Source organism: Tyto alba, unplaced genomic scaffold, assembly GCF_018691265.1.
Source record: "Tyto alba isolate M040663 unplaced genomic scaffold, T.alba_DEE_v4.0 Super-Scaffold_13, whole genome shotgun sequence".
Classification (NCBI taxonomy): Eukaryota; Metazoa; Chordata; class Aves; order Strigiformes; family Tytonidae; genus Tyto; species Tyto alba.
The window spans coordinates 11,743,042-11,761,329 of NW_024881275.1; the positions used below are offsets into that span (position 1 = coordinate 11,743,042).

The 18,288-nt window shown below is 40.5% G+C and overlaps 1 protein-coding gene across 5 annotated transcripts in view; it reads left to right on the forward strand.

The window, feature by feature from the left end:
- The window catches only part of SUSD1 (sushi domain containing 1), a 51,344-nt gene that overhangs the window by 31,435 nt on the left and 1,621 nt on the right, over positions 1–18,288 (forward strand). For 4 of the 5 annotated variants that reach the window (XM_042787977.1, XM_042787981.1, XM_042787980.1 and 1 more), the window contains 4 exons: positions 7,419–7,512; positions 8,607–8,862; positions 12,875–12,914; positions 15,806–15,899. In XM_042787977.1, the coding sequence (XP_042643911.1) occupies positions 7,419–7,512; positions 8,607–8,862; positions 12,875–12,914; positions 15,806–15,899 (484 nt within the window). Of the gene's footprint in view, positions 1–7,418; positions 7,513–8,606; positions 8,863–12,874; positions 12,915–15,805; positions 15,900–17,438; positions 17,523–18,288 lie in introns of all 5 variants that reach the window. The other variant, XM_042787979.1, reaches the window with a different exon arrangement.

Genomic DNA, 18,288 nt, shown 5'->3' on the forward strand with positions numbered 1-18,288 from the left:
ATGACAAAGTAGCCAGGTGCCGGCTTTCCAGTGCTGTCCTGGGGCTGCTCTGCCCCGTGCCTCTCTGCCGTGGATCTGGGGTTTCCACCCGCTGGGCAGAACACTCTGCATTTTCCCTTTTCTTCTGTTTTGCGTCTGAATATGAAGAACCTGACCGAGTCTTACCCTGGCCTGTGCTTCTGTTAGTGTTTCCTATTGTCTCGGGGTGGTCGGCGGCCGGTGCAGTCTGGCTCTGGTCTCGCGCTGCTTTGCCCAGGCTTGCTGCAAGCCCCCTCCTCCCTGGGTCAGCCCGTGGGCTCTGCCCTGGGAAACCTCAGGGCATCCTCTGCCTGCTCCTCTGCCTCAGGGGCAAGGCAGGACCATAACGCAGTCTCAAAGTGCCCTGGAGAAGAACGAGCAAGATGCAGGCGGGCTTACCTTTAAGGAAGGTGCCTCTGGCAGCCTAAGCAGCGCTCGCAGGCTCCAGAGAGAGCTGTTTAAATTCGGGACACATCAGCAGTGATACGGTGGCAGCCGAACGCTCTGCAGCTCATCTGCCTTCATGTGCCAGGCCCAAGCTTTCCAGGCTTGCTGCAAGACAGGCCCTCGGCCTCGGTGCAGGGCTTGGGTCAGAGGAGGCACCCACGTGCTCAGCTGTGATCCTGGCCCCAACCCCACAGCCCGCCTTGCTGCCCCCTGAACATTCCCACCGTCGGACGCCTTCCCGCAGCTCCCTCACCAGAGAGCTGCCGGCAGAAGATCCGCGTGTGGCCGGGGGGGCTCTTAACCTCGAGGCGGGCTCTTGTCTCCAGCCGCCCTCCTTGGCCGCCCCGGGTTCCCTCCCCGCGGCTGGCTGCGCTCCGGGGCCTTGCTGCCGCAGAGCCGCGGCCGTGGCTGCGTGGTGCCAGCTTCCCTGGGGAACGCCTGGGAAGGCTCAGCAAGTCACCCCCTTGTTAGAGCAGCTGCTGAGGAGGTTCGAATTTATATCCTTCCTGTGACTTGAACAGTTCAGCAGTTCGTTTTGCTTCCCTTTCTTTCATTTTTTTCTGATAAGCACACGTATTCTCCCTGCTCGATACTACCAACTCTTCCTCTCGCGGGAGAGCTCATTAGCTGGCTGCCTGCTTGCAGACACCAAGTATGTAGCTAAGTACTGGGAGAGCTGGGTTTTAAAAGGCTCCCAGAAAATGCCCGTTTAAAGGCTTGCTCCTGAGAGGTGCTGCGTGGCTCCACCTCTGTGCAAGTTTAGGCTATCCTTAACCTCCTGGGACGCGACGCCCGTTAGCCCATGACCTTGTGCGCTCATGCACCCCGGATGGTACGCACCGATCAACACACCACAGGGCAGGCAGGGCCACCTCCTGTGGGCGAAGGACGCGTACCCGTGCAATCCCTTTCCCTGAAACAAGCCAGGCCAGCAGGGTGGCTGCAGCTGATGCTGCCTGGTCACTCCTCCGCCAAGCCGTAACGCTGCCCTGGCTCTGCCTGCCCGTGGCAAGCCCTGACCTCAGGTGGAGAGCAGGTATTTCGGTATCCTGGGCACATGAGCATCCGTGTGAAGGTGTGGGCCCACCTTCAGTTTTGCAGCGGTAGGTGGAAGGTTGGTGTGTTACAGGCACGGGGGTCAGCCTTGGATTGGGAACGGGTCCAGCAGTGGCTGCTGTCGCCATGATTTAGGCTGTTTTGGCCTTGGATGGATAAATAAATGCTCTTTGCAGTTGCAGCGCTGCCTGCAGGTGCTCCCATGCGTTTGGGCTGGTGACTGAGGAGTTAAACTAGGCTGAAGAAGAACGGGATTTGGTAGGGGATAGGGCACTGAGGCTGCCCCGGGATTTCCCGGGGACACAGAGCTTACTTCTCGCCACGGACCCAAAGAGGCTCTGTTGTGCCTCGCCTCACGAGAGCCGCGCGCGAACGGTTTGTCTTTGCACAGCTCAGAAGAACAGCACCTTTGCCAAGACCACACAGTATTAGTGCAACGGGATTTCCAAGGAAAGTCCTCGCGGAGCTGATTCGTGTTGCTGAAGGGCCAAGAGAGCAAACGGAGTGGCTGGCGGGTGCTCAGGGGGAAACCAGCTGCGTGAAACGGCGGCGCCTGCAGGATGCTTCTGCTGTGGCTTGTCTCCCTACATCAAGAGGTTTCTCCATCCTTACGGTCAGAGCGCGGGAGATCCTGCAGCTCTAGAATGAGCCTCCCGTTTGTCTTGCCCGTGACGTTACCCGGGAATTTCCACCCCTTGTCAGCCTCACGGCAGCCCCTGGGGCTTTGCCGGGGAAGGAGCCCGCAAAGCTGTTCTCAGAGCTCTTCCCTGGCCGGCATCCTTATTTCTCCTTGAGGCCCAGATGTGGTCTGCAGCTTGAATGGATACCGTTCCAGACCCTTGCTCTGACCCAGAAAGCGTGAGGGCGCACGAGTTGGCTTCACGTCTGTGGTGTGGCTGTGACTTGCACTAACTTGTGGGCGTGCTGGCAGGTCTCTTGGCGGCGTGTCGAAGACTGAGAGGTCCCGGTCAAGACCCCCTAAACGCGTCTCTCTGCTTTCATCTTTCCTTCCTTCGCTGGGACCGTTTTGCTTCAAAGGCAAAAAATGGCCCGGGGAGTCTTTTCCCGAGGAGAGAGGGCTTTTTGTAAAGCAGAGTTCAGTCTCGCGGGGCGCAGGAGGCAAAGCACAGCCGAGCTGCGCCTGGCTGGTGGCACGGCACCGGCCACTAGGTCCCTTCCCATTTTCACTGTCTGCCTCACTGAGTTCATACCATCCCAGTGATGAGCGGGATGGTGTGACATTCAGCCACAGATCAGGAGAACAAAGGCTGCAGTCAGCAGAGGGAATCACATGAGTGGGATTTCCAGAGAGGACCAGTCTTTAAAATAGATTTACATGATCGTTTTCTGTAGATGTGTTCTTGATTTATTCATCCTCATTCCTTCCCTCCCTTTATTAATAATGTTTTGCTCTAAGTTTAAAATCTCTTCTCAGTCTTTGCTAAAGCAATTATTCTGTAATAAATACATTAAACCTATTTACTCTTCAGAGAAGTATTAAAAAATTTCTTTTATCAATATCTCTACTTTACTTTTTTTCTTTTTTTTTTTTTTTTTATTTTTCAGCAGTGTTTTTTACTGGCATGTTTAAAAATTTGTTAAAAAACATTTTGGATGATTGTCCACAAAAAAGCAATAAAATATACCTTTTTTGCAGGAAATTAAGATAATGCAAATCTGCTATGTCAGCAAAGGGTTGTTGCAGCTAGTACTTGGCCTTAAGAGGAATCTTTGTTTTGAATTCCCAAACTTGGGAAGTGTGGCTCAGAGCCATCTGGTTTTGAGCTTCATGTTACAATTCCATTACTATTTTTAAGGTTTTACCATTAGCGCAAACTGATTAAGGGAAGCTGCAAGGAGGGCTGTGCTGGCACGTATCAAAGGCTTTTTAATAAGGTACAAATCACTTAGTTTAACAGATTTTGTGTGTATCTATATATAGGGTGGGACAGAAATGGATTTGTGCGTTAATTTTTGATGTGCCTGTATAGAGGAAACAGTCTTTCTTGCCTGCATTATGTTCCGAGAGGTAAGTAGCACAGTGTTGCCCCAGTTACAGCTTCAGAGCTGTACAGTAGGTCGGCTGACAGGAAAGGCAGTATGTATTCCTGTTACCACTACAGGAGAATGTCATGAAGTGCCCACGTTCCTGTTTTGCAGCAGTTTGCCTGTGAAGTCCTCAGACTGCAGCAGTAAAAAACACTGGCAAAGAACAGGGCTTTAAAACAAGAAGTAAACAGGTCATTTCCAGGATTAAAGAAAGAAATGTAGCTGTTCCTTTGTGAAATGCTTCATAATATCTAATAGTGAACTGTTTCCCACCATGCTAGCTTTGTCTGAGGAGCGTGATTACCATTTAACACCAAGCAGGCTTTTGCTCCAGGGTTGGGATGTGTGCTGTTGCAATTCCTGGCGTGCACTTCTTTCCCGTAGCCTGCCTTCACGTTCAGTAGGCTGAGCAGTGGATTCCTATTGTAGAAAATGAGCCTGTATGTGAAATATCCAGGCGTTAGTAACATAGCAGTGCTATGACAAGGAAGTGCTGAGAGTGGGACTATCTCTGGATATACTTGCACTTCTTGCTGTGTTCTTTGTTTTCATGATGCTGCTACAGATATGTTAGTCTGTTCTTCTGGTGAAGAGTTAAAAAACACCAAAAACCTTTAACAAAGTCAAGGCTCTAACAGCATGTGAACAGAGTGGAAGATCTTGCTTTCTTCTCACAGCCCACCTGGTGCAAGTCCTGATCTCTCTATAGCATTCACCCATTCCCTCCACCTATTCTAGATGGTGATAAGTCAGTATTTTTTCCATGTGAATTTTTAAATCTGGAAATTATGACCTCACTGCAGAATTTTTTTTTTTTTTTTTAATGTTAAATTTCTGGAAAGGTACTTCTTTTATTAAAAGTTTGTAATGGCCAAATACTGCATATGGAATAACTCCTTCAGAGTTTCCTTTTTGGTCACTGAAGCAAAATTTAAATCCATTCCTTTAATTAATTTATTATTATTATTATTACTACTAGTACTACTACTGCTACTGCTGCTACTATTTTGCATGGTTGCAAGTTGTTCACTTTTCTTATTGGAAAAGACAGATTGTCTTCAGTGTGCTTGGTGTTTGTAGGAATTAGCATTTCTTACCAGCAACTAAAAATGGCAAAAGACTCCCAAGCTTTAATAACCACTGTGTGTTTTTTCAGATTTTGTTCTCTTCTGCCCACTTAATAAGGCTGTCAGTTCTGGATGGTTGTTTATTTTCATGTTTTGCATTTTTCCTGTCAAATTATAGAAAATGAAAAAATGTAATTGTTACAGTCTTAGCAGTCTTTTTGTCCCCCTGCTCTTCCGTGCACTGCTTATCTGGAAAAAAGATGCAAAACTGTTGCATGAAATGCTCATTCTGGCTGGCATTAAAGAAGAAATTCCCAAGTTTTTCTTGGAAATTGGGAATTTCTCAAGAGAAATTGATAATAGTGTCTTCTGGTGGTATTGGATGCCAAAGAAAAGGTAAACAGGAGAAATGTACCAGATATATTTTATCTCTGACAGATATATTTTCCTGTCACTTTGTCCACTGGCAATGTCTGCACTGAGGAACCATTGAAGTTAAGGGTGGGTTTACAGCTCTAAAGTTCTGTTTACTTAGGTTTGCAAAGTGCTAAGGACATAAAGGCTGGCTGTCAAATATTATTTGTTCATTTATTTTGTTCAGATAGAAATACTGTCTATACATTTTACAATTTGGAAAGACTCTCTGAAGTAAAGACCATTTCGTGTTCTTGCAGGAAGCCATGCAATACACTTCCTTAACTCAGAAAACCATCTGAAAGGATTTCTGCCCTGTCTCTGGTAGAGGGAAGCCACTGTAGAACATTAAGTCTTAGCTAGATACAAATCTTACTCACATTTCAATCCTAAACATTCATAGCTGATTTCTTCACTGGTAGTTCACTCATCACCTGGTTTTGAAGGTGACCTGGTAAAAGGAACTACAAGAGCAATTAATTTGTCTAGGTGAGCTTTCAGGAGGTTCTCTTGAGGATGATTTTTGCCAAGGGCGAGGTATGTTTGTATGGCCTATTTATTTTGGGCATACTGGGCTTAAGTTATTAATTTCCCATATTTTATTTATTTAAAGCAGAGACCACACAGGCTTTCAAATTTCTTTTTCATAGGCTACAAAGACAAGTTTTTGGTTCTCTCATATAAGACAATTTCTCCTTTATTTGGGTCCTTCTTGTAATCATCCTCTGCACTGGTTCCACTTAGCTCTGTTGGACTGTTGATTGGAACTTCAGACACTCTGAAGTGGTCACACCTGTGCCTTCTATACTTCTGGTGGTACTACTCTAGTGTTATGGAAACCTGTTTCTTAGGATTTTTAGAGCATCCTTTTCCTTTTTATTCCTATTGTTATTGTAACTAACACACATTCTGAGGCGTACTAATATGCTCTTCCTACTACTTAGAATATATAGCAAAAAATTCTTGTTAGTAGCCCCAAGTGTATCACGTTATGCTTTATACTGGTGAATTTCATCCAGTTTCTTCAAAACAACATCTGTAAAGGTGATTCAATTCTTCTTGGGTAATGTCTCCATACTACTTTTGGTTTACAGTAGTATTGAGCAGTCAAGTTCATCTGTATGCACCTGGATTTTGCACCACGATGCTTAACAAAATGTGAGACTTACTACTTATTTTGTATAGTCTTGGAGGAACTCCTCTGTTAACCTTCCTGCACCCCAGTACTTCTGCTTCCAAGATGCTCTATTTTGCTAGCTCCCCATTTATCAGTTATTTACCCATTTTACAGTTTTTCTACCAAACCTCATTTTCTCCTGCTGAATTAATGATTTTCTATATGTCAACATACATGTACAGCTGTCTGTATTCCAGCTATTTGAAAAATACATGCATCTCAAGAAGATTTTGCCTGATGTGACTTAACTTCATCAAATCTGCACTGGTTTTCTTTTGTTTGTCTCCATGACATTGGTTATTCCTGCTAACAGCGCTCTGAAGAGCACTGGTTTTCTGTATATAAGCACTGCATTGTTACTCTTTAGTCAGGTACCACATCATCAGCCTGACAGACCAGTTTTCAAACAGTCTAGCCATACCTGTAAATACCCGTGCTAGTTCTTTCAGACTTCTGGGGTAAACAGTTTCCATGCTTCACACTCTGCCCCCTCAGTTGTGCACACTGAAGCTCTCTTCATTTTTGCTTCCAGGATGATAGTGGTAGTTTCTGTCATCATAGCACCAGTCTCTGTCAGTGTGCAGCTATCATCGTTGCCACTGAAATTAGAGGCAGAAGCGTTTGTTCAGTTTTGGTCTTGATGCGAATTCCCACTAATCCAAATCAGAGCTCCATACCCATATTGAAATTCAATTTAAGGAGCTGGATATTGCTAGCTGACTGTGAGCAGTAGCTAAGGAAGTTGCCTTCTTGTAAGTGTTTTTGGCACTATTAGGTTCTTTTTTATTTGTAACATTTTATTTCTTGTAGTGGGCTGTGTGCCTGGAGTGTCATCTTTTTCTTCTCCTTGACCATTTCAGTTAGTCTAATAAATATTACTGCTTCTTGCAACAAATCCTTCCTGTCTCATTTCTCTGTAGTCTGTTGTCATTTTTGAGCATCTCTGTTTTTCCCAGATAGCGGATATACTCCAATACAAGGGTTTGAGTTGGGGCTGCCATGCTATCATGCACATATTTGCTCTGTGTTTTTCCTGACCCAGACTATTTATGTTGCCTGCAGACTTTAGCTGTCGGGGGTTTGAGGCTATGTTAACAGAGGAAGTTTCTGGGAAAAAAATAGTTAGGAACGCTCATGCCTGAAGTATTTTTAAAACCTCTGTGAAGTACTGGTATTTGTTTACTTTTTAGATCCCCCTTTTCCAGATGTAGAATTTGTTGCAGTAAAAGGTTCTACACCCTTGCTCAGATTCCGGAAAGCAGAAGATCGAAATGGACCGATCAGGTTTGTCTCTGTGCACTTTTCACCCTTCCAAAAAACATTCTGCAGATTTATGTTACTTACATATTGGAACTTTTGTGAGGGGTTAGATTATTTTTGTTAGCAATGGGAGAAAACTTAAACTGTAACTCCCAGTTTCTCCTCCTTCAGCAGAGTAATATTTGGCTTCAGACCCTTCCCTGCTTTCTGGAACAAGATGCTAGTTTTGATAACTGAGTTTTCACTTTTTTTTCTTGTTTTGTTTTGTTTTGTTTTGTTTTGTTTTTTCCCACAGTGAAGTCACAGTAGGTTTTTATTGATGGATCCAAGCACAGCTCTACCCATGTGATTTTTCTTTTCCAACTGATTCATGCAGCCAGTATATTGTTTTTTTCTAGGAACCAGAGGAAATGGTGAACGATGTCTATTTATGCATACTCTGAAGCAGTGTTTTCATATTAGTGTATTACTACCAAAATATATTTCTAGAGAAAGAGGATTTACACTTTACTAAGTGCTGTTTGTGATAGAAGACAAGGTAATTGTAACTCAACACTACAGTAAGAGAGAAAATACCCGAAAGCTAATAATGTTTTGGGATATGACTAGTGTAACAGCCCTAATAATTAGTCTTCTTATGGTCGGATACTATAGACTAAATATTGTTTAGAGAGGTCTGAAGACAGATTTGAGTAATTTTTTACAAATGGTATCTGTCCTCTCCTTTAAACAGAAAAAGTATTGTTTCTGGGCAATAATGAATTATTTTCAGAGGCCAGTGATGTATTGCTTCATAGGTACACTTACATGTTAGATGAGAAGGTCAAGAGATAGTCTGCAATAACTCACTTTGATGCTCTTCTGAACATGAATAACAGGTAAAGGTAATGTGTATGTGATGAGAAGAACCAGCTGTAAGCTCTGCATGCAGTGCTCTTGGTTTAAAATGCAGTGAAACACACGCACAGAGAAATATTTTGGTAGAAGTGTTTGTGTTGGACATTGATAACAAAAGGCAGTTAAGAGGCTACAAATGGAAAAGACTGTGAAGTAATGAATGCCTGATGCTTAGTACATTGGAGTGAGGGCTAATGTTTACTTTTTTTGTTTCATTCTAGTCTTTATCAAGTGATTGTGCTTCCTCTGGGTTTGCAAAGCACTTTTATTTGTGACTCCTTTGCTGCTGCAACTTTCTTCAATAACATGACTGCTGTTAAAGGATATGTGGCAGCTGAGTTTCAGGCGAAGGATGTTGCTGATAACATGTCAATTGCTCTTGGAGACAGACATTACTACGGGAAGTTTTACAATGCTCCTTTAAAGCTGGGAGAAGAGTATTGTGTTTTTCTGAGAATAATAAGTGAGTGGAATAAGGTAATGGATGTTTTAAAACCTTTTCTTTACACCCGTTGAATGAAATGTTGCTGGGGAAAAAAGAGCAAAATGCTATCTTTGTGTTAATTTTTTTATGATGATCTGTTAGTTGACAAATTGAATCTGAAGCTCTTTAACTCCTGCAATTCCTTACAGATGTTTATGTCATTGTAATGTTAGAGCAACTCTGGATTCCAAAACACAAACAATGGAAAAAACTAAAAATAAAGGGCCATCACTGCCCTCGTAATTGAGGGTGTCTTTATTAGGCCAGAATTTAGTGAAAAATATTAGTATGAGAATCTGAAAGTTACTCCTTAGCAATGAAAAATTCACCCACTTTAATTTTTAATTGAATGTTCTATAGCAAAATATTATGGTTCTCCAAATGACAAGGAAAAATGTATTTTATCATGTGTTTTATCATTTTATCATGCTACCTTTCTTGTAGCAATGAATGTCAACTTCAGCTCCCCTGGGAATGTCTTGTGGAAAAAAAGATATAATACTAGTATTAATTTTTTGCAATTTTAACGTAAATATGTATTTTAATTAGAAACAAAAAATTTCTAAAAGGTACATCTCAGCTGTTCTGTGCTCCAGTGTCTTGCCTCCCATAATGCCATTATGCCACTAGTTCTCCAGTCATTATCTATCTCAGGAGTCAACAGCTTGTAATTTTTTCAGAATATAAGTCTCAGCAGTAGGAAGGTTTTCCTCACATGGGCCAGGTGATAGGCTTTTTATGTGCATACAGTTCCTGAATATCAATGTAAAAACACAAGAAAGCAACTCATACTAAGAAGAAAACACCTAAACAGCGCCTCACCCTGACACCTAAAAATATTAAAATAAGAGTTTTAGAGCTTTGTGTATACAGCATGAAGCAAGGAGGCATGCAAAAATTGATTTGTGAGTCACCTATACATAATTCTCTACAGTTTTGGAAGCTTACACCCAAATCTCAGTAAGTTAAAACAGGCTCTGCCCTTCTAAGTTACGTTATTCTTTCTCTTTCATATAGATTATTTCCTGATGTTTCATCTCTAGCGTTGCCAGATGTATTTTCTAGGACACTGATTTAATGGAATATTATTACCGTTATTTGTAGAAGTCACTCTTTGCTTCCTTCCTTTTAGAAAACATCAGCTCTTTAATATACAGTTTCCAATGTGGCTTTTGTTACTTGATGAAGTACGCAAAGCTACATACAACATTTGTAAATCATTATTAGGATTGCAAATACCAAACAGCTTTGGTTCCCAGCTCTGCTTTTTTGAAATGGAATTTACTGTGGTGCAGAAGTACTGGTTTATCTCCAATTCTCATGCCCTTATATATTGTGCAACAGTTGGTATTAAGAAGTTCAGGAAATTCAGAATTATAGATTGAGGGTTCGTGGATTTTGAGAATTTCTGAAAATCTGATTACTTAAGTAACTAAATTTGGATTCAAGAGTTAATATTAAAAAGTCTGCTTTTGAAAAATTCTGTTCTGTAGTTGTCCCTCAACTATTAATACATGTGAAATCAGCACTTCTGTAGTGTATTTTACTTGTGAACACATTTCCATTATAATACAGACACGGTAGAAATACATGTCATAGACTCCTAACTAATGTTCTCATTACTGTACTTTTATGTTCTGGCATCCTCCAGAGTCCCTTCTGGCTCTAGACACCTTCATGCTGAGAATTGTACAATTTGAATCATACGTACTGCAAAATCATGGCTCGGTTGTAACTTTTTATTGCCATTATTTCTCAATATACCTGACACATTTTATTTGCAGTAAGGGTAGGAAAATAATTTCAGATAAAGTGGTGTGAACACAGTTAAGACAAGTAAACTGCTCCGTTTTACTGAGTCCACATTCATTTATCCCTTGATCAGATTTGGATGTCCCAAGAAAGGTGTCTGTGGTACAGTTTTTACTTTCCGTTTATTTTTCAAGGTGGAGGATTTAAAACACATACTTAATTTGTGCAGGATGTCCACATCTGTTAAAAGGCTCGTCAGATAATCTGTGAAGGTCATTAGGAATGTACAAGGAAATCAGTTAGGAAGTCGGAGATAATGGAAATTACCATTTTTCATATTTGAGAATTTGGCAATTAGAATATAGAGATGATGGAGACCAAGGGAGAATTTGGGAAGAAATGAGAATTTACTGCCATTATTATGAAAACTTTACTTAAATGGAAGAAATTGTCCACCTTTGGAAGTGTCCTTCTCCATGAGGGATGCTGCTAATTAAATAGCTCAAACCCATCTGGTACCAATTTTAATCTCCAGTGAATACTTTATGGATTCCATGCTGTGCAGAGCATCGAGGCTTATAGCGAAGGGCAAGAACTGAAAAAGGTGTTTGAAGCTTAACCTTATTTGAGATTAATTTCTTTAGCATAGCTTTTGTTCAGTGTCAGCATCAGCTTCTTTGTATCAAACAGTTTGTGCATGTAACAGAAGTAAGAGCATGACTGGGAAAGGTGAAGATGACACACAGTCTTTTCAGCAAAAAAGGTATGAGCTTTTTGGAAGATTGGAATCAGAATGACCCCTACTGTGAGAAAAGTCTGTTAAAATTAGCGTAATAAAAAATCATCTGAGAAAAGTGTATATGCATGGCAAAATGTTTTCTCCAGAACTCTCTAAAATGTGCAGCTGTGGAAGGAGTCTCTATTTCCAGTTTAGCTGCCTGTGAATATTCAGGTTGAAATACGGACTTTGAGATCCGTGACTACTCCAGTATTTGGAGGAGCAATTTCACTGACAACTTTCTGGAAAGATGCTAATTCATCAGAGGAACAAATTTATAATTTGATTTAGTATAAAATGCAGATCAGTGAACTTTGCTACTCAGATTCCTGGGAGCTCTGTAACTTTTCTGATAGGCAGGAGATGACCGATGTCCTTCAAACTAGAGAATGTAACATAGGGAGTTATTTCAAGATGAGGGCACTCACACCAGTGCCTCTAGAATCTGGCATTTGATTGAGTTTCAAATCCACCCCTTGTTCTTTATTCCCCCTCTCCTAAAAGGATTTTCGTCAGTGTTTTGTCTTTTTTAAATAACCAGAAAATTCCTTATAAAAAATTAGTTTAAGAAACACTGAGATTCCACAATTCAGCATGCAGACACACAAAGGTAAGATTAAGCATAAAAATGTACCTTTGTCCTTTTGTGAAAATGCTTCAAAATGTAGCCTTCAGTATCATAGAAACATACTGTTATCCAGAGCAATATAATATTCATTTTGCCAAAATATGAAAAATATATTTGTATGTATTCTGTGAAAGTCATTTAGCGGGAAATTACATATAGAAGCACTACAGAAATAGACTTCACAGTAACTACACAATAGACAACAGGGTTTAGAATAGAACTTCTTGTGTATGTATGAGTGTGAAGTGCTGGGGGGAAAAAGCTCTGCAGGGATGAAAGCTTACTGTAAAAAACCCAAACTTGTTAAACAAGTCTGCAGAAGCAGACCCCTGATAAACATTTATTCAACTACTGTAAACATTAGCCGCTATAAATATTCTATAAAAATTGGTAAAAATCACCAAGCAAGTTATTATAACTGAAGAAAACCTACAGGTAGTATTTGAAAAACGTGCCATTAAGTACCATATTTTAACATACATATTCTGCATGGGGATAGAGTTAATACAGCATATTCAGTCTTATCTTAGCATTTCATAAATAATGAATACTTAACCAAGCAGCTTCAAAGATCCTTCAGTGTTATTTTGTGCCTAGGTTGTAGCAAGAAAGGAAGAGTGATGATCTAAAAGACTATAGCCAGCCTTTTATCAAAGCTCTATCTCTTATCTTATCTTTATAGTTTATACTCCGTTCAGATAACCTACAGGCTGCTACCAGAGGACTAACAAACTTCATTCCCAATAGTAATAAAATACATTATGTTGTGGATGGCTGCTCTTGCAGAGGGTGTTAGTGGTAATAAATTCCTCTCATGAGAAACAGTGATTTTTGTTTTCATTTTCAGGTGAGAACACAGTCCTGTGTTGTTTGGGCACAAATTAAAAGTAAGTAAATTTACCCTTCAATAAGAAAACAGAAGTTGACATGGCTTTGCTTGGCAGCATAAACGAACAATTGCTGTTTCTGTTTCTTCATTTGTCATTAATGGTCAGTTGACTTTGAGGATTGGAAAGGTTAGAGGCAGAACATTTTCCTTGCACTTCCGTATTCCATTCTAATGAATTCAGTAATCCATTCTAAAATGGATTGCCTGGTTTCTCCCTTGTTTTCATCATGACTCTTTCTATGCATCACATCCAAATCGTTACAGCAATTTTTATACACAGAGGATTTGAAGCACAGAAGATGTGAAATTTTAGAAGCCTGTTTTAATATAGTTCTATATTGGCTTAAAGATTTAAAAAGCAAGAAACACAACCATTTTCTAGCTTTTAGGAGCCACATTATTTTGGTATGTTCAGGTGGTCCTTGGAGAATTAAGTCCTTTTATGAACTTCGGAAAATAAAAGACATCATGCAAAAATGAAAAATATGGCTAAATTGGTACTTGTAAGTACAGTTTCTTAAAACCATAATGGCATAACTTTAAAAGCCAGTGAATTCTCACCATGGTTTTATCTTTGTATTACTTTTTGACTATAAAATGTTTCCGGTGAATGACTCTACCTCAGAGGAGTTTGGAATTCACTAGAGATCATGTTTCCCTCCTTTCCACCATGGTAGAAAGCACTCTCTTCAGCCATTTCATCATGTTTCAGCAAAAAGCAAACATTTGCCTCTCCTGACAAAATGGCACCACCGGAGTCCCCTACAAAGTCTAAATTCTACTTTTGAGTTGAAAGGGTCATGAATTTGAGTTAGGAAATGCAATGACGCTGGAGAGTGAGAGAGTACTTTGAAGTGATAATAAATCATGTGGTGCATGGGGTGCTTGAGGTACGTCTCCTCCACTGTTCACAAAACCCATGTCTGACTTGCTATTACTGATCTTCTGGTGACAACTGAATGTTTATTTCTACGTTGCCTTTAGTTGTTTACTGTCGTGACCTAGTTAATTTACTGCCAAACTTAGAATATAATTTTGTCAGCTTGTGGTTGTGGAGGCTTGGTTAAGATCAAGGATTCCCTAGGTTTGAGGTCTTTATTGCTAGAGTTCTGTAGGCAAGAGCTGTAAAATAACTCTGGAAAGACAGAAAACTGTCCTCTTCTGAATTTCTCATTTATCAGCTTATAGAGCATCATCAGAGGTAGAACAGGTCAGGTCTTTGGCTTTCTATTGTAAATCCATTTGCCCTTATTTTGAACAGACTTCTAACCAAACAGTGTCCTTAGCCTAATGTACTTCCACAGCTGGAGAGGCTGAGAGTATTTTTGTCTCACCAAATCCTTTGGGGAGTATATCTTAATTCAGCTTGTGTGGAAGGCAAATCTACAAACTAAATCTAAATCAAATGGGCCTGTTTCAGATGCTGTCTTGACAAAGCTACATGTTGTATGATAAATCATTGTCATAAAAAGTGGTAGAAAGCCGTTCAAGGCTGTCACAAGTAAGTAAAAGGAATTTGGAGGGTTTTTTACCAAATATACTCTACAATGTGTAGGGAAGAGAGTTCTGTCATTTTTATGGTGGGCTGACATCTGCTTTAGAGGTGCATAAGTTGCTTACGGAAACTGCTGTTACAGTGATATAAGGACAGATACTATTTTTACCAAAACTGAACATGCATGTAGGTTGAATGGATTTTCCTTCTCAGAGTCCCTGTCTGGAATTCTTTATTTTGCCAGACCCACAGTGAGTTTACAGGTGGGAGGTGCTGCACAGATAATACCTTTGCTTCACTGTGCAGTGTTCGGCACAGATAGTAGACTGGTCAGGTTCTCCTTATGGCTCTGTATGATTTTTTGTGCTTAAGATCAATTGTTGAGGGTATTTTGGGTGGATGCCCAGCTGTTTATTGCCTGTACATTCAGGTGAGCCAAAAAAGAGTTCAGTTAAAATAACAGAAATGCTTTTCTGATGTTGAGGCACTTGGATTCTCATCATGGACATACACAGTAATTTCACTGAATAAGTGCCATTTTGGCAAGAATTTAAAGTTTTGCTGAAACATTAAGTATTCATGCTTGCAAGATTTAATAGCAAGTAGAGTTGTGGAAACTTCCAGTAATAAGATCCAGCAAGATCCATCCTTAGATGGTCTTGAACCTGATCTTCTCCTACAGTCCTTCTTCTTCCTTCTCTCAGTCCCTGCCTTTACCTTCTACATCTTGATCAGTGTGGCTGGAGCCCTTGCTGGTGAAGACTGAGGCAAAAAAGGATAGAGGTGGCTGGAGGGGATTGAGTTTCTATTTTCTCAAGTCACCTTCACCAGTACTTCTTAGGAATTCTGGTTTTGACAGCAACTAACTGTAAGCCTTCTGTTGTCTCCCTAAGTGGCTTCTGGTATTATGGGCTTGAGTAAGGCTGTCATTATCAGACTTATTTCTATTCTGTCACTTGGGGACAAAAAAAAACAGTGGGGAAGAGAAACATGCACAGATCATAAAGATTTTAAAGAATATGGATTGAGCCATTTAATAAAGCGCTAGGATTTTCTGGCACCAGAGAAGCACCTTGACTTATTATTTAGACTGAAATTGCCAGTGATGAGAGACAAAAATGTTCGACATTGAGTATCTGAATTTAAAAAACAGAAAAAAGAAAGTGAGGGATGGAGAAGTATAATAATTTTTGAGAAATACACCATTTAATCTTACTTCCTCAGCTGGATGTTAACTACTAGACAGCTCCATTACTACTTGACCAAGCAGTAAGTCCAGCATCTGAGTTTTGTTAGAGTACTTTAGCTTTGAGCAGACTCAGTTGGTCAGTCACCAAACTGAAGCTACATTATTTGGTAATTGTTCATTTGAATTGTCTGATATTTCCTTTCAGATTTATCACCCACTCTGCAATACATGACTGCTGTTGGAGTAGGGTCAGTTGCTGCTGTCTGCCTTCTACTGTTCCTGTCATTCTCAGCAGCACGGTATGTATTGTTATTGATTCCAGTTTTGTACTACTCCTACACAAGGCTTACATATTTTTCTTTTCAGATAGTTTTTCTTGCCAACCTGCTTGGTTTAGGCCTCTTGGTTAGTTAGAAACTGTTATCAGGGGGTCCTTTAGTGGCAACTAATGCTCTCCATTGCTTGGACTGATGCTCTCTGTATCTTTGCAGTCACTGACAAAACATCTGAAAATAGGGGCTTGTCTTAATAAAGAAAGGACTGAGACAGTGAGTTGCACCAGGAATTTAGTTCATAGGTGTTTTGATTTAATGGTAGCTAAATAAATGAAGTTTATATGGTGTGCTACTCTTAAGAGTGAAGTCATACCAACAGAAGCATCAAAGTGTTTCTTATGTAAGGAGCCAATTTCTGGTCTTCCCAACTGTATTCAGAAGGCCTAAAAGGATTGTTTTTCAGAAGCAATTGATTTTTAACTAAAGGCCACAATAAAAACATTAGAAATTTTTAAGAAATTGATTTATTTCTGTTTTGTGATCCTTCGTGCAAAGGCAGTATCTTTATAACTGTCTTACTTTCAAAGGCAAAACAAATATGTATCTTTAAGTAACTATGAATGTCTATGTATGTGTAAAATCTTCTGAATAAAAACCACATATTTTCCATATTTGTTGTTGTTTTAATATGTTTATCTCCAAGAATAGTCTTGGAGATAATAGTCTGTCTTATGTCCATTGAAAGGTCAGGAGCCTGCAGTTTGCGAGTTGTGAAGTATAGAGCGTTGATGGGTTAAGCTGCTTATTTGTCATTCATAAATAGAAGGAACTAGTTTTACACAGGACTAGAGGAAGTAGGATTATTTGGATTATTTGTAGTTGTCTAAATTTCAAATCAGTTCTTACAATCTAAATTCCAAAATAAAGGTTCTACTGTGTCTTTCTTTAAGTAATTAAAGAAAGATCTCAGGATTCCCTTGGCAATAGGATGCGGTGGTAAACTTGAGCTTGAAGTCTTACTTGGTTTTGTTTTTTTTTTGAAAAACATTGTCAGAGTCAGCTTTGACATTTGAGGCAGAAAGGGCTGTAACTGTCTCAGTGTCTAAAGTAGCACTGCTGGCAGAGGGCTTATTGCAAGAGAAAGGACATCTATGGGCTCTCATGGTGTGAAAGGCTCCTCAGATATTTCAGTTTCTCTGGTGAAAATGTGACAGAGGAATACAAATACTTTTTAAAACTATGTTAAATCAATCACAGTGATAGGAGAGCTATTTAAGATAATAGTTGGTACTAGAGGAATCATGTATGAGTATGAAACAGTTGTGAATTGAGTGTAGAGAAGACTAGGTCCTGAACTTCCATTTCAGTCTTCCTTTAAAAGAAGTTAAAGCAAAGAAAACCCAGGTGACATCCTTAGGGAGCTGAGTACATTGAGTACATTTAACAGACTGATGCTGTAATGTGATGTAACACTGGGGGCCAGGACTTGATAATTCAACAAGTATCTTTTAGGCCCTTGATCCCATGTACAGAGAAATTCTTTAATCCTTTATTCTGTTTTAGAGAGCGTCAGACAGAATCCTTGGCAGAAATTAAAGCTGCCCCATCCCAGTAGGAGGCAGAGGAAGAAAAACCCAGATGTCAGTTGTAAGACTCTTCACAGTACTCACAAGAACTAGCTGTAATGTTCATAAATAACAAATATTCTTTTAGTTTTAAATAAGCATCAGTTTAATGCATTTCTGAGTAAGAATGTAATTTGAAAAAACATCTGAAGTCATCCTTCTGCCCTGTCCAGTTGTAAAGCCATGGTCCTGTGTTAGGCACTGTACTGCAAGAAAGATGTGGCCCATCAGGAGAAAGAGACAATGGAATTCAACAAGAGGGACATGAGATCTATCTAGTACAACTGCAAGTAGGGTAATCTACTAGTAGTTTGCTTAGTCTGGCAGAGAAGAGACTGCCAAGAATCATGATATACAAATATACAAGAAGCCATTACGGAAAGACCAACTTCTTCCTGCCCATAGTGCCCATGGTAACATGTACCATGCATGCACAGTATCTGTGTGTGCTTCTGAACAATAGGAGAGGGAGGCATGGGAACATATTGCTGTGACTGCTGTGAAACCGTGGCTTCTGGGTGGCCTGCAAGAGCAGGGTAAACGAACATTTGTCAGGAATGACAGAGATACAGCTGATTTTACCATGGTGTCAGTTGAATAGTCATGGGTTATTTCTTGGGGTACCTGTAAACTTTCCTGTTCTGCAGCTTCTGTCACAAAGAACCACTCTATTCAAGTGCCTACCATCTTGCCACATGTCTCCTGCCTCAGGGATTAAATCACCGCAGTGGGACAGGTTGTGAATTCCCACTAGCATGGTTGCTGACAGCAGTTTTAACTGTTCCTGA